The sequence below is a fragment of the Nothobranchius furzeri genome, chromosome 14 (genome assembly GCF_043380555.1).
Source record: "Nothobranchius furzeri strain GRZ-AD chromosome 14, NfurGRZ-RIMD1, whole genome shotgun sequence".
NCBI classification, from domain to species: Eukaryota; Metazoa; Chordata; class Actinopteri; order Cyprinodontiformes; family Nothobranchiidae; genus Nothobranchius; species Nothobranchius furzeri.
The window spans coordinates 18,080,595-18,097,173 of NC_091754.1; the positions used below are offsets into that span (position 1 = coordinate 18,080,595).

Genomic DNA, 16,579 nt, shown 5'->3' on the forward strand with positions numbered 1-16,579 from the left:
ACATGCTTGGTATAAAAGAAACATCAAAAACTTTAAATAATGTTGGTAAAAATCTCATTTGTAAACAATCATTTTGTTTGGATGCAAATGAGAGGTGCAAAAGTAGAAATAAAATAGTCTTGCACAGCCTTCTGGTGTATTGCAAGATCTGCTTTGGAGAAGACACAATAAAAAAAACACAAAAAAGGGAAAATAAATAGAATACATCTATTCTAATTGTTTGTGCTGCTTACTCTTTAGCTTCCTCCTTGGTTGCGTATGTAACATTCACCACTGCTGTTTCAGTATCAGTGTTCACTGTGAGACAAGAAGACAAAATAAACATGAGACACATTTAAAAAAAGGTTTACACATGCACATTGTACGCCGTTGTTGCTGTAGGTGAGTCGGACACGCGTCCAGGTTCCCGTGGTGACCCAGAAAGCCGCTTGTCTGTGTGAATCCATTATAGCCATCACCACACTGGCTCTGCTCCAGACCCTGCTGCTTCCTCTACAGAAAGGAGCTGCTTAACACAATGGCCTCTCTGCCACTCGCACAAAAACGGATTTGAGTTTGACAGAGCAGCCCAAACAAAGCAAGTAATCGCTGATTAAATGAAATGAAGTGCACAACCGAGACACACCTTGGCGAGGTATGTGGTCCAGACCGTTCAGGGCAGCACTGAAAATGTGACTCCTGTTGGGACCATGCATCCTTTAAAAGTCTGAACCAGAGGGAGACGTCCATTAGGAAGTTCATTGTGTGCTCCGTGCGACAACAAGACACAAGTATTTCTGACTTTATAAACTCAAGAGTCACAGGTTAGAAACTGGCTGGACAATTCAAGCCAACTTCATGTATTCCTATTTCATGTATGGGAAGAGCGAACATCAGGCAGACTTCGCTGCTTGATTGACTGAGCTTAATCATTCTCTCTGAATCATGATGGAAAAAAAAGCAAATGGCATTGGTAATATTTGACAGGATGAAATTATAATTACCGGTACTTGTGAAAAGACAGCAAAGTCTTTTTATTTTCAGGGTTTTATTCATTTCTTCTAATTGGAAGCCCTTTCAGGCGCATTTCCACTAACGGAGCCTTCGGGTAATTTTACAAGTCCTTTACAATATAAGTGTGTCTAAAACACAGGAACCTTTTCTGGGCAATTCTGGGAAGGGTAAATTTAGCTGTTGTGTCTCAATTTAAATTCAGCTTTTTCAGGACTTTGCACAGATGTCAGCATATCGCAACTGATGCGGCAGGGAGTGATATCACTGATAAGTGCCAAAAAGCTCCCACAGTAACATTAATAACATTAAAAGTTGTATTCTGTCGGAGTATATCATAATTTAACCCATTCGGAGGATGAGAGCAGCTGCGTTATGTAAAATGTGGCGTTCAGTGATCAGAATAAGCTCTGTTTTTTACGGCGCTCTCTGAGACAACCAAAGCTCGTGAATTACGTCATTGTGGGGGAATTCCGCACTTTTTTCCAGTGTCAGGAGTCAATGGGAAAATTTTAAAGCAGGGCGATCTGCGCTTATTTTCTTTTGCTTCTGTTCTGCTTCGCAAACAACTCTTTTCCTACTTCTGCTCAGCAACTCCACCGGGCCATTCCGAGTACCTACCCCTGATCAGGCATTAAGAAAGCTCCTGAAAACGGCCGTTCGACTGGCCCGGTCAAGTGGAGACACGCATGTTGGGAAGTTCCTGTAAATTTACGCTGAAGTTCCGGTGGAAACACAGCTAACGTTCTACTTCACTATACGTCTCAGTAAACAGATCGCTGGTAAATGTTTTTTAAGAACCTTTTGGAAGAAACACCAAATCCAAAAGGGACCCTCGATAGAAACAGAACTTTTTCAAAAAGGCGTCTCTGTGAGAGTCCTAAATGTCAAAACAATGGTTTTAGAGCCTTCTAATTGCAAGTACAGTTACCAAAGCTTGTGGAAAATATGCAAGTGCATTAACAATATCAGAAATAGTTTAAAAAAATAAAAAAGTAAGGGTAAACAAATTTAAAAGAAAAGAGAAAAACGAAAAGCAGTAAGTTACGAAGAGTTAACTCCAGTAAGAGCGACCAGCTGGCATTAGGGAGGGTGATTGGACAGAATCTGGCATCATGCCTGACGCTGTCGTTGCTCTGCCTCAAACAACCTTCCCCGTGCCACACACAAACATGGGACTTCTCCAAAAAATGCCAGAGCAGAGAGCATAGACTCAAGAAGAGGGGAGTGACAGGAGACAGGAAAATGGACGGAAACCACAACTAACGGGGTGCGGATCCAAGTGGAGGTGGATATACTGGTCATTCACTTTAACTAGTGATGTTTGAAGAGCTCAGCTGAGGAGTAGAGGAGAGAGGAGGAAATGCTGTTAGAATGAAGCGAACTGTGTTAACAGCGTCTGGGAAACTCTGAGTGGAGTAATTTCTCTGCTGGGTTCTCTTTTAGCACCTGCCATGACAACAGTGGGTGGTAGTTGGTCTTGGCTGTTTCAACACACAGAGACACCATGAGTGGAGAGAGTGAGTGCGCCAAGATTTATCTATGTGTGCATTTCTAGGTGTTGTTTGTCCGACTGCTTGTCTCTACTACTCTTGCACGTGCGTGCGTGCGTGCGTGTGTGTGTAAAGCAAAAATGGTCCACACACACAGTCAAGACAGCACAGAATCTTCACCACAGGCGTCTTCAGTGTCATCGCCTGTAACCACATCGGAGCATCCCCAAACAGATGCAACTATCAAACACACACAGGCGCATCATGGCTGGATGTCTGCCATGTCTGTCCACTTCAATACTTCAATCTAAACTAGCGAAATCTAAGGAGCCTGTGGTGGTAGACCCGATTTAGAGCTTGGATCCAATGCAAAGGCTCATGCCTCCAGGCCAAAACTCAAAGGCAGACAAGATGATGAAGACTGATTCACACGAAGAAGACAGGTTATGTTTAGATCACAGATTTGTGGAGTTATGATGATGATAATGAGGAAGTGAAGTCACATAGGGAGACTTGACTCACTGGGAGGTCTGGGTGTGTGTGTGTGTGTGTGTTGTTAAAAAGACACATATGTATAGAACAGTGGAAGCCAGATGAAGATGATGAGTTGATGAAGAGTTCTGTACCTTGTTCCACGTTCTCTACAGTACCATACTGAGCTAGAAGGCTGTCCAAAACCTGATGAAGAGACAAGTATTCATGTTAGAGACACAAGTCTTATACTGGCAACTTTTTAAAATTTTTACACACTTTATGATTGACATTCAGTCATTACTGAACTGTGAACTGTAAACTTGTATGGTTTTGCCCTGGGACTGGGAGATCAGGGTTCAAATCCAGTCAGGTCATACTAAATACCAGGGATGTGTGTTTTTGAAATTCTGGCGATACAATACATATCACGATACAGGGGAGACGATACGATATATCACGATATATTGCGATACATTCAGTCAGACGTTACAAGCAATTTTTTTACTGAATTTATTGTAAGAATGTTCAATAAACAGTCCAAACTGATACGTAACATGTTTAACATGAGGTATCTGAACCATGATGGAGGGATTTACATTTCAATGGTGGAAACAAAACCCGTTGCACACTGCTGCCAACTAGCAGGTGGCGATTGAATTGCACAAAACAAAACAAAAATACACAAAAGTTTGCATGTAAATTCTTTCAAGAATTAGATCCACGGCTTTTGAATATCGATGTAAAAATCGCAGGAAAAAATATCACGGTATACTGCCATATCGATATTTCCGATACACGGCTTTCGAATATCGATATAATATTGCTGGAAAAAATATCACGATATATTGCCATATCGATATTTTCTTACATCCCTACTAAATACTTACAAAATGGGACTCAGTGCCTCCCTGCTTGACACTCAGCATTAAGGGGTTGGATTGGTGGGTTAAACCACCAAATAGTTGCCCTCCAGGGATGGGTCAAATGCTGAGATTATATTCACCCGTGTGCGATGATGACTACTTTACTGCAGCTTTGAGCAGTTATTCTGACTGCTGCATTTAATGGTCGATAAATTGACCATGTACCGTAAGTTTATAATTTCGGATCATAATTAATTTAATTGGCTAAATTATGTTTTTCCAACCAAAAATCACACATAAATAGATTTTTTTAGAGTTGTAAGAGTCTGTGTTATCAGTCTTTCTAACGCCATTTCTACGATCACATTTCTTTTACATATCTGCACCATTTTCTCTCTTCCTTTATATTTTAGTTATAAAGGTAAAAGATAACAAAATTATGAGGAAGAAAAAGACTGATCAAATACTAAAGATGGTTTTTCATTGTGAAATGTCCCAGTCTTGATGTTCTATTTTCATAGTGCCCAAGGGAAACCAGCGAGAAAATCTCTGGCGGTCAAAATGACTGCCTCAGACCGAAAAAGGTAGAAATGATGATATTTTGTCTGTATTTTGCCCAAAAAACGTGAAATTCATTTAGAAAAAGTCAGAGATGAGCAAGGCTGTAAGTTTTTATTTGATAAAGTAAATGAAAATGCTAATGCAGAACAGAATGACTGCCATGGACTTTCTAGTGCTAAATCATCTCGTATTTTTAAGTGCTCTATTCCACACATGCAAGGTTTTTTCAGCGTCATACCAGTACTCCTCTGGTTTTTAGGGCAGGTTGACATGTGGTGGAATAACTTCTCCCTTCACCAGCAGCTGTTTCACAGGCTCATTGGTTCAGGTTAAATCATCGTGACTTAAATCATTCTGGTGTTTTATGACTATGTGTCTTTATTAGGGCAGGAAATGTAAATTTAGGGACAGAAGCAGCTTTAAAACAAGGGAAACACAAAGGTCAGGTCTGGTTTGGAGCAATGAAAAATTTAAACATGTAACTTTTCCTAATAAGTTATTTTTTTCTGTTCTGATGTTGATATTTTTAATTCCCAGGCGAAATGTTGTGAGTTCTCCCGTAGAGTGCAGACAGCATCAAATGGGAGTGTTAGCAGACAAGAAGACACACACATGGGAGTGTTAGCAGACAAGACACACACACACACACACACACACACACACACACACACACACACACACACACACACACACACACACACACACACACACACACACACACACACACACACACACACACACACACACACACACACACACAGAGAGAGAGAGAGAGAGAGAGAGAGAGAGAGAGAGAGAGAGAGAGAGAGAGAGAGAGAGAGAGAGAGAGAGAGAGAGAGAGAGAGAGAGAGAGAGAGAGAGAGAGAGAGAGACAAACTGACCTCCCACTGTAGATGGGGGGGAATGTTCCGGATCTGGATCTTCCGACTCCTGCAGAGATGAGAGACACAGACGGAGTGAATTTAACAGACCTGAACCACAAACTCACACACACTTACAGTCATTTGTTAACAGCAAAGCCAGCAGTGTTCACTCTATATATAGATCATGGTGGACGTGCATTTGCAATATCAGCAGCAGGAGCAAAGACATCTTGTCGAGGGCAGAAATGCAGAATCAGACCTGTAGGATCCGGTAAGAAGTAAAACTCACAGCTCGTTTGGTTAAATGGACTGTGGCACCAATCAGAGGGCTGCAGCTGGGTGCTGAGGGAAGTGTTGGTCTGAATCCTGGTAATACCGTCCCACTAGCATGTGATTAAAATGCATTAGGGATGGAAAAAATAATGATAAACTGAAATTTGTGTTATGATACTGAATAGATACTTAAAAGTTGTGGATCGATTTTTTTTATTGAGAATTTACATGCGAGCATTTACTGTATTTCATGGTGCAATTTGAACTCCAACTGCTAGGTGGCAGCGGTTTTTACCACCTTATTTCTCACGGAAAGATCTCGCAACAACACGAGATGTGTCGTGGAAGAGTCTGGTCTGAGTTTTCAATTGAATCTAAAAATCACAAATATCATCTTGCCAGTAGTAATTTAAAACATTGTATTGTCTCCCGTGTCGAGAGTCTTGCCAATAAACACTCTAAATAGCAACTTTTGCAAATATGACACACCTCAAGAAACTAGTTGTCACTTCTGTAATTCTGAGTGAGAATTTCTTAATTTTCCTGCGATTTTCATTTTACAAAACAGTCACAAACAATCACAGCACAGAGAAACATTGACTTAAATCACATTTTGACAAAACATTAGATTTCATCCTTTTTAACAACAAGCTTGGAAGGTCATCGCTCAGCTACAGATCTGAAATCAGCCACAATTAACAGACCGACTCAAATCATCATTTCTATCATCTAATATTAATAGGATGGCAATAATAACCTTAATTTTAATGTCTGATTATCAGGAGAATAAATATCTATTCTACAAACCACAACAGTGGGTTTTATGCCTCAGAGAAGAAAAACAACTACCTTGATATAAGAAACTAATAAAAAGATGCATTGATTCTAAATGTTTTTAACTTAAGCAGCAACAATAATTAAATTTGACTTGTCAAGATGATGGATTTAAAAAAATTAATCAAAGAATGTGGTGAAGAGTATCTATTTTTGCTCATAGGATCCAGCGCTTCCTCGCAGCCTCTGAGGGAGAGTCGGCCCAAACAGCAAAGCCACAAAAACCGAGAGGGTGCTCGCTGCAGAACCACAAAGGCGGAGCTGCACCATAAGGTGGAGCTGCACCAGAGTCAGCCCCGCCCATTCACGCAAACTCAGCTTACCTACTGACTTCCGTTTTTGTTTCCAACTTTATCGCAAACTGACCTGACCCACATGAATTACGGCTGTTACTAGTTTACAGTCGTTAATGCTATGTTCTATGCTCCAATTAAACAAGATGAATATAACTTGCTACATGACAAAGACTGAATATATCTCGAAATGAAAAGGTTTCTTTTAGCGAATATCTGTCCACAGCCGGTCTAACAGCAGTGTTGTATAACAGCATGTCTGACTTTCTAATTGCCTTTGGTAGTCTAGTGGCGAGATCATCTGCGTTATGTTTTGCTTTCCCCTCAGCTGATGCTGGTTCGATTCTCGGTGGGGTCATCAGCAATCTATTTAGCCAGCTGAAACTTTTAATTTGTTTATATTTTAGTTGTAATGTTTATTTTCAGCAAAATATTTATGTCTCTAAAAGTTCTTTGAATTTGATCGTTCCTAAACAGCATTTTAGTCGAAACTCTGCTCACAAATGGACTCACTGGCTAAATAAACGAACAAATAAATAAAAAAAACACATTAGTCATTATATGTTAAACGGTATACCAGTAAATTGTTGTAAACATAGTACTGGCAAGTGTAGCTAGAAATGAAGAAAAGAGGTTGTACACTACCTAAAACTTAAACTAAAGGGAGGTGAACCTGCGCAAAACTGCATATCAACCTGATTCCATAACTACTACACCACCACATCTATTACAACTCCTACGGTGTAATCGTGGTGCCTAGTCTGTCTCTGAGATGGGATGTATGGTTTATTGGCGGTGTCTCAGTAGAAGTCATTTCAGAGATAATTTGTCAGAAAATTCACAGAATATCCAGATTTGAGAACCAAGACCAGACCCGCTTCGGGGGAGGAGACCAAATTGAAGCTGAGATGGGAGGAAAATGCATGAATGAGGCTTAAAATGGCTTTGGCGTGTTTCTTATGAGGAAATGACAATATAACATGATTAAAAGTTCCAAAAGTTAGATTTTTAATTATATGGAACCTTTACAAAAACTGTTCAATTAACTTCTCAACTCCGTCCTCAATCTTGCATTTTTTAGCTATAACGCCCTCTTTGATTCCAGAACGCTATCAAGTCTGACAACTGGAAGGAATTGGACTGACTCTGATGGAATGGGCGGGGCTGATTCTGGAATGGGCGGGGCTGACTCTGGTGCAGCTCCACCTTCTGGTGCAGCTCCGCCTTTGTGGTTCTGCAGCGAGCACCACTTGCAAAAACCAGCCATAGCCACAAGCTGTTAACCACATTAATGTGAGAGTGGACTCCAGCGCTGCACTGACTGCTTAGCTAACCTACTCCAAAAAAACAACTTTTTAGGTTCACTTCAGAGGATGCTTCCTCCGGAGCGCAGGGGGAAATGTAGCAAGTAGCAACAACGAAAGGATGATTTAAGCTCGCTGAAATCTCCATGGAAAACAAGCACGTTTTGTCTGTTCTGCACCTTGAATCCACATGCTCAGACACAAGCACAAATTCCTCCCAGTTAGATTTTTGTTAATACAAAAAAAAGTGCAAAAAGGTTTTTGGGTTAGAGCTTCTTTTTAAAGAGAGGAAGGACAATTTCGCCGAAAGCAGGAAATGAATGAATGAATGTGCCGTTCAAGGACACAACACGGATTTATATGGATTTCAGTTAGTACTCCTTTACTTGAAATTTCTTTATTAAAATGATACACTTAAAGACCAAGTTCACTAAGAAATCTATTTTTACTTTTTATTTTTTAAATATGATTGGTCACTCTGAGCTTATCATGCAGGCTAAACATAGATTATTTTTCAACTCTATTTCCTGCATCAGCCGACATAGAAAATCGACGAGTCAATAAGAAAATCCTGACAGTCAATTCTACGTCACAGTAGCTAAGTTTACATGGGCACAAGTAATCTGAATGAATGCCCTATCAGATCAAAACTTCTTCATGGGAAAATGTCAATTTTAATTTTCTTTTTATTAATGTTTGATTTTTTTAATAATTAAAAATATCAAAATACATCAAATTAAATTAAATAACAAAAATAATAACATTTATATGGTTTTGTTCGCCTGAGCCGTAGCGTGTGTTGTTGCTACAAGCTGACTGACTCCCGATGTGGCGGTGTAGATCTCCCATTATTCTTTTTTATGTATGAAAACTCTGTCTTTGTAAGGCTCCTGTGAGTTTGTTGGAAATTAAAAGAAACTTTAAATCTTTGCACACCTTTGTTGTTGCTTGGCTTCCTGGGGCTGGAGGCTAGGAGGGAGATCCGTCCGTCCGGTTGGGGTCTAGAGTGGTGGATTGCTGTGCTCAGCGCTGGGGGAAGGGGGGGGGGGGGGGGGTGCTCATCAGCACCCCAGCAGAAAGGGTCAAACTCTCGGAACCGGTGATGGTTGTACCCAGTGTGCAGCAGTACCGGGACCAGAGTGAATAGGGTGTATATGGGGAACATGAGTGGGTGTCCGGCGTGCATTTTTGTAAGTCTTTGGTTGTATGTGTATGTGTGAGCATGAGGGAGGGAGTGTGTGACTGTGTTTGTGTATGACTGTATATGTCAGGTGGGGCCTTTGACTCCTCCCCTCTCCTGGGACTTCTTGTGATGATATAGATCTTCGTCTCCCCTCCCCCTGCCACACCTGGTGTGGGGTGCGGTGCCTTTGTCTGCCTGAGTGTTCATGGCTCCCGGGTCAGGGGGTTTAAGATCTTTGGCATCTGCCTGGTCAATCCAGGTGGCTGCCTGGTGGGGTCTGGGTCCCTGGGCTCTGCTGGGTCTCCGGCGGGGGTGGTCACCCCTGGGTCCCGGGCTCGGCCGGCTAGGGGTGGGAGGCTGCAGGTGGGCCTGTGGGCTTGCTGCCGATATCTCCCTGGACTGTGCCGGCTGCTGGTTGTGGCCCGCCGGGGCGATCCTCTGCGCCTCTCGAGGGGGGCAGGGGGCTTTTCTGGTTGCAGTCTCCCTGGGGTTTCTGTGCTCTGGGGCAGCTCCTGGATCTCTGGACTTGGAGCTCCCCCCGTCTCCTATGCATCTTTGGGGGGCAGATCTGGGGTCCCTTACACTCTCTACTGGACGCCCCCATAGAGAAACCTTACATATACAGGTGCTCACATGGTGCTCTCATAAGTATGGACTTGGGCACGTACAACACATGTCTTAAGGCTATGGTGGGCACTTAATGCACTGTGATTTATTATCGTGGGACTGTTCAGTTAAACAATGCTGACTATATATTTCTTAATTAAGTTGACGCAGTGATAGCTTGATCTTTTTGTATTGTTGTTGTGTCCCTTTTTTTTTTGTCTCTTTCTGCAGGTTTAGAAGCAGACTCTTGTTCATCATTGTTTATTTTTGTGGAACACCCATCTTTTGTCTCTTCCTTTCTCTTTCACCTCTGACTCCGTGTCTGGTCGGAATTACAAGCATTCAAAAACAATAACAATAAAGTTTTAAGTATCAGGCGTGACATTAAAAGCAGACGCTTTGATGCTCCACCTGAGAGTAAATCTGTAAGGCTTGTCACCAGCACTCAGACATTAATTCTGTTTGCTTCACAGCCAGACAGGACACACACACACAAAAAAGGAAATTAAAGGAAACTGTGAAAGTCAAAAAGTTTGTGCTGACTTGAGCGTGAAAGCCGATCACCCTCAGCTAGCTCTCAACCAAGCACCGCATCATCACAAGTTGCGGTGCTGCTATCCAATCAGAGGCAAGATGTATGAACATATCAGGAAACAGGACTTCAAAACCCGTCGTCTTCAGCTCATCTCTGCTCTGACTCACTTTCCTTAAACAGGACCACCAGAGCTTTTGTCCCAAAGAGACTGCACTCATAAGGCATTCATTTATACCAAGCCCCCACAATGCGGGACAGAAATTGAGTCCAATGCGGAAGTGAAATAAATTGCAGTTCCACCCTCATCCACTGGGGGCTGGTGTCAGAAGAAAGCAAATCCTCATTGACTCCCATGTTAAAAATACCAATTTCACAGCAGAAATAAACGTGTTTACAGCCTGGTACCAAAACATGTTTTTGGTTTAAATGATCTAGGTTACACTCATGACAACTCTGAGGGGGGTGAATTTTTTTCTCACTCTTCTGTTTAAGTGTATTAAAAGCCTAAAATTCTGTATAATTAATGAGCATCCGACCCACGTGACCGCAGAGCTAGCTCCGGGGAAAGGCCTCAGTAGAGCCTTGGTCTGGCTTGGAAACTGCTCCGTCATTTTCAGTCTCTCAACTTAGACCATTAGTTGTAGCGTTTGTGTATTCTTTTTTTGGATATTTTTTATGCAATTGTTGGACAAAATGACTTGCTGTGGCATTAATTGCACTAATAGAGCATCCAAGGAGTCTCCACTTCATTTTTTTCGGTAAGTAAAATTATATTTATGTATTTTAGGTCACTGCCGAGCTGAGCTTAGATTTTAACATGTACTGTTTAACCATGAAATTTAAATGTAATAGGGTAAAACCCAGTGCATTTAACATAATGCTGCACTTTAGAAAATGGGTTGAAATATAACATGCTGGTGGTTCTGGGTTCCGACTATCGGCTTGCGGAGCTCTCGGGAGACCGATGTTTTCCACCCGGTTCTCCCCTCCCCGCAGCTCGGTGCATCTCTGTCTGATCGTGGCTTCTGTCTGCTACGCGGGCTGCCGGCTTGTGGAGCTCTGGGATGGAAACCTTTCCACCCGGTTCTCCCCAGCGGCAGCTCTGCGCATCTCAGATCGCAGCGGCGCTTGTCTGCTGTGCGACTGCCGGCTTGTGGAGGTCTCCGAGACCTCTGCGTTCCACCCGGTTTTACCCAGCGGTCAGCCCGGCGTATCTCTGAATCAGAAGCTCTGGTGTTGTGCACAGTTAACTCCGGTTGTAGCTAGGTTGCTACCTCCGTTAGCTTAGCTCCCACCTCCGCGTTAGCTTTGGGTTAGCTTCAGTTTAGCTTGTAGCTAGTTCGACCGGGTGTCGTCAGTTGATCCCAGCCTTACAGCCCCACCCTCAGCTCCTCCTCTCTTCCCTTTTGTGGAATTGTCTGGGCTTGACGGAACCTGTGACACGGACCGTCAAAATGGCGGTGGTGGCCACCTCCCATTTTTCTTCAAAAACGTGTTATTGGAGTCTATGGAAACCCATTGTCCATATATGTATATGTCGATGATTTATACCAGAGACCACTACAAATGTGTTGACAAATGAGTGAACTTGGTCTTTAAAAAACTGTGAAGAAATCCCAGATTTCACAAAACTCTGTCAAAATTATACTCAAAAACTTCTACTACATCTAGGTCAGTGACTTATCAGCGAAATACTTGAATACAACATTAACCTCCATTGAGTATGTTCTCACACAGAGATAAACAGTGGTGAGAAATACAAACAAACCGATTCCCAGAGTGTCGTATCACGTGGTGGCCTGCAGGCTTTCTGTCACTGACGGTGCTTTAAAACGAGTGGTTTGATGAAAGAGCTCTTTTGGCAACCAGAATCCAAACAAGAGTAAAACACATCACCTTTTTCACTGTTGTAAACAACCACAGGGCAGGCGAAAGCAGCATATTGCTAAAAAGTGTTTATGGCCAACTGAAAACCTCTAAACAACCCCAAATGCTGGCGTCTCTCAGCTGCCTTTTGTAGAAGCCATAAGCTCCTTTCATTCAGCGCTGTCTGTATAAATAGCCTCTGAACTCCAAGGGCCCTACTTCTCTATTGTGTTTACGCTGAGTAATTAAACTAAATATAATCTTGATGTAGAAAACATGATGCCAAGCTACAGCATCCTTTTTCGGCTTTCTGAAGGGGGCATGTTGCCATCCAACAATCCTCTAAGGTCTCGTTTTGAGCATGCTTGCGGCCACCGCGTTCGCTCTTTCCATCTGTCTCCAGCGCAGGGAGAGGCCCACAACACATGCCATCCCGCCACATGTGCTGCCTACGTACAGACGTCAGCTGTTGACACTCAGGTCTAAAGCACCGAGGTAGTATGCTAACATCCAGTTTGTTTGCACTGAATCTGAACCCAAACGCCCCGATCCTGATCCTGGAGCTTTCTCGTCAATGGTTACTTAATGTTTACTGAATGTGTCTGCCCCACCAAGAGAAAAAAAGAAATCCTCATAATTCCTGCTTTTAAATATCTCAGGGTGGCCATGTTAATTTGAAAAGCTAATATTTACTGCACCCACCTGTATGCAGCACGGAACCGAGTCTGCGCACAGGCGTGCATACTAATATGCACGCGCATGTGAGGCTGTCTGAGTAGACAGAAGGATGAGAAAAAGTTCAATAAACCTCGATCAGGAGTTCCTGTAGAATGGATTATAGATTTTTTCAGCTGGGAAATACTGGTAGTCTCAACGTGGACTAATATTTAGTGAGTTGCCGTGGCTTCAAACTCTGACATAAAAAGGTGAAAGGTCCTTTAAAAAATCCTTTGATTTAGTGAAGATTTCTGTTGTTTTTTTTTAAATAGTTTTCATTTTCTGTGACTTTACTTCTTCTGTTGGTTTGGTTTCATTCACCTGCGTTCATGCCAGCTTCTATTAGAGTAAATAAAGTCTCATCTTTCTTTCTTCTTTTGTCAGTTTGTCTGTGTTCACCACCCACCATCTCCTGTTTCACCCACCTTTTTATCACCTGGGATATTTGTCTTGATTTTTTTTGTCAGCCTGTTTTTGCAGCACCTTCAGCGGCTTAGCGAATTTTCGTATTTTTTGTTTTTTGTTTTGTTTTTTTGCCACACCTGCCTGATTTGTTCTGCTTTCCCCGCTCCCTTCTGCTTCAAGGCCACAGAGAAGAAACAGAGCAGCAAGACCTGTTGTTTCATTCATTAGACATCCAGAAAGAAAAAAATTGTAACCACTGATGTAATTGATTAATTAATTATAAAATTTGTCACTTTATTATTTCATTTTATTTTGCCACACTCAGTAGTAGATGAAACAGCTAAAACCAACTATTTGTAAAATCCAGAATAAACCAACACGCCACCTGTCAAAAACAAAAGAAATGCATCACTGGCTTGTTAATAAAATGTGTTTAATTGATCATTAAGCTAAAAATGCAGGCTTTAACATACCATAATGGTAATTTTGGCAAAGATTAAACTCAAACAAACTTCAAAGTTTTACCACAGCAGTCAGTTCAGATAATGTGATTAAAATGTGCATTTACCGAATAACAAAGAATCCTATTTTTTAGTTCTTTTTAAAACACAGAAAGGTCAGACTGACGAAGTTTGCAGCAGCAAACGAAACGTTGCAGGTACAGTGGCGTGTCCAGATCTTTTAAAATGGAGTGGCCCAGGTGAGGCACAACTTTGTGCATGGGTGGCACCAATGGTTTTTATTTTTTTGTTTTACCCCCAAGCCTTTTGTGGACAATGAAAAGCCCATTTAAAGGAAAATTAGTGTGGTGGCACCTGGGGTGGCCAATCAGATTCCCAGGGTGGCATGTGCTACCCCAGGCCACTCCCTGGACACGCCCCTGTGCAGGTAAATAAAACCTTTCTGTGTTTTAAAAAGAACTAAAAGATGGAACTAGAATTTCAACACAGCAAGAACACACCAAAGATGTTTAAACAAAGAATCCTATTTTTAATGAATAAGCAAAATGCGGCGTGGTTTCACTAAACAATATTTTTTATTTCTCTTTTTGTTGGCATCAGGAGCGCTTAAGCTGATAAAATTATAAATAAATTAGGTTACATGTTTACAAAAGCATTAAATTGAAACAACTCATGATGCATTCAAATTTTCAGAGGAGGGTTTGCGTAAAACAAAAAACAGGGTTTTGCAACCAGATTCAAGGCTGATTTTTGCCAGAGTAAAAAATAAAAACACAACATAACATCCACATTTTGCAGAAATGCTGCAAGGCCGTGTGCTCTAGAACTCTGGGAATTTATTCACAAAATAAAATCTGGCTTCAGGCTTTGGCAGCCATGGGAGGAGGGTCTTAGGTGTGATAAAAAATGATGCAAACTCCAAATTAGCCATGTTAACAGTGAGTCGCTGATCTGATTATAGCTGAAGTTTGCACACATGATTTTCCATCCAATCACCAGCTATGTAATCTTTTTAAGGGTCGGATCTTTGACCTGTGTGTGTTGAACCATCCAATGCCTCAGCTACAAGAACTTTAAAAATGTCTTATCGATTAGGTGTACTTTGTGAACTACTCTTGTTATTCAAAAAACACACATCATTGGGAATTCGTGCTCCAGCAATTAAAATTTCCATCGTGATTTCCTGTAATCTTTTATTTTTACATTGTTTACCTCTCTGTCTTTGCTCTGACTGGATGCTGGGGGAAGTCTCTCACTGAATGACTGAAAAAACTCCCACCAACATCCTTGCTCTGGAACTCATCTGGGCTAGAAAGCGGTAGTTTGTTTCCCTCCGTTTACCTGTCACTTCCCTCCTGCCTGCCTCCTGTTTGTCTGTCAGCGTTCCGACCGCCTGCTTCTCTCCACAATTAGCTCATATTACAGAAACCTAACTGTTGTTTCACACCCATGCAGGAACATGCGGCTCATTGCTTAAGCAGATTATATTTCCGAGTTAAAATAAGCATAGTTTTACCTTTTTACTCAGAAAAATCAGATTTTTTAAATTGCTACTCTTGATAAAAGACTCGAAGGCCATGCTTGAGGACACAACAAAACCCAGGAAGTTCCCATCAGATCTAAAACAGTTTTGACGCAGGACTTATTTTTCTCAGATGGAAAGGCGATCTGACCGCCATCACAATGATACTATTCAGATAAAGTATGAAATTAAAACCTGTGTGGTCATAAATCACACTGAGGGTGGGCGAATGTGCACCTAATTCAGGCTTGTGTTACAAATACTGTCTATGTACTTTATGAGTCACCCTAATGTCTTCTGCTTCCTTTATAGGAGCTAAGTGGAGCATAACATGATCATCTAAGTCCATTTACAGCTGAATGAGTCCGAGTTAATGTTGCTATCACTGGATTAATCTAAAAAATATATACTTGAAGTGTAAGATGGTAAATCGATCAGGTAAGTCAGGAAGAAAAAAAAGCTGGTGGTCAGTGGTGCTCCTATGGGGTGGCCGGGGGGGCCATAATTACCCCTGGAAAATTGTTGGCCACCCTAGAGGGCACCCTCCTTAATAAATCACATTTAGGTTTATACAAACTATTCACTCATCTTCTTTAATGAGGAGATAAACAAAAATGCCAATATATTAAAGTGGCAGTGTGTAGTTTCCTGGCACTAGGGTGCAGAACATGTGGAGCAGAAAGCATGCAACCTTGGCGTGACTCCTCAGACTTTGATTGTCCTTCAGTTAATTCCATCAAGAGAATGCAATGCTGATTGTAGTTTTTTCTCGCGCTGTAGTTTCTAGACCTGCTCAGGGTCCTGCGCCTGCCAATGACGTCATCATACTACGGCAATACCACTTGGCCAAAATATATTGCATCGCTTTTTCGATTGTGTTCTTTTACATAGGTTTTGGAAAGATTTTAGCAGTTTTGTTATTAAATTCATGTTTCTTACTATCTAAATGTTTTCGAACATGGTAATGTCGTAAAGTTGTATATCCAGCCAATCCGAAAGGCTCAGGACCCCAAGCCAGCCAGAAGGAAACATGTTGTCTAATATGGCATCCCCAAAGATGCTAGACCCACTCCTTATGTTCTTTAGACTCAATTTTTATGGTTATATGGGACGAAGCCGCCAATATTTTTCACCGACTGGACATCATTTTATTTATTTTAAACAACATTTTGATGGATATTTCCAGAGATTAAAGGTAAAACTACGCACTGCCACTTTAATGTTTTTAGTCATTCATTTTATGTATGTCCCTGAGGCTTACCATTTAAAATAACATTTTTGTTGAAACACTGTTTAAAAATTCTACAACAATAAAATTTGGAAGAGTAACTACAAT

At 41.5% G+C, this 16,579-nt stretch overlaps 1 protein-coding gene across 4 annotated transcripts in view; it reads right to left on the reverse strand.

The window, feature by feature from the left end:
- The window catches only part of igf2bp2a (insulin-like growth factor 2 mRNA binding protein 2a), a 57,044-nt gene that overhangs the window by 21,265 nt on the left and 19,200 nt on the right, over positions 1–16,579 (reverse strand). For all 4 annotated transcript variants that reach the window (XM_015966651.3, XM_015966648.3, XM_070543959.1 and 1 more), the window contains 3 exons: positions 5,263–5,311; positions 3,110–3,161; positions 234–297 (listed from right to left, as the gene is read on the reverse strand). In XM_015966651.3, the coding sequence (XP_015822137.1) occupies positions 234–297; positions 3,110–3,161; positions 5,263–5,311 (165 nt within the window). The remainder of the gene's footprint in view (positions 1–233; positions 298–3,109; positions 3,162–5,262; positions 5,312–16,579) is intronic.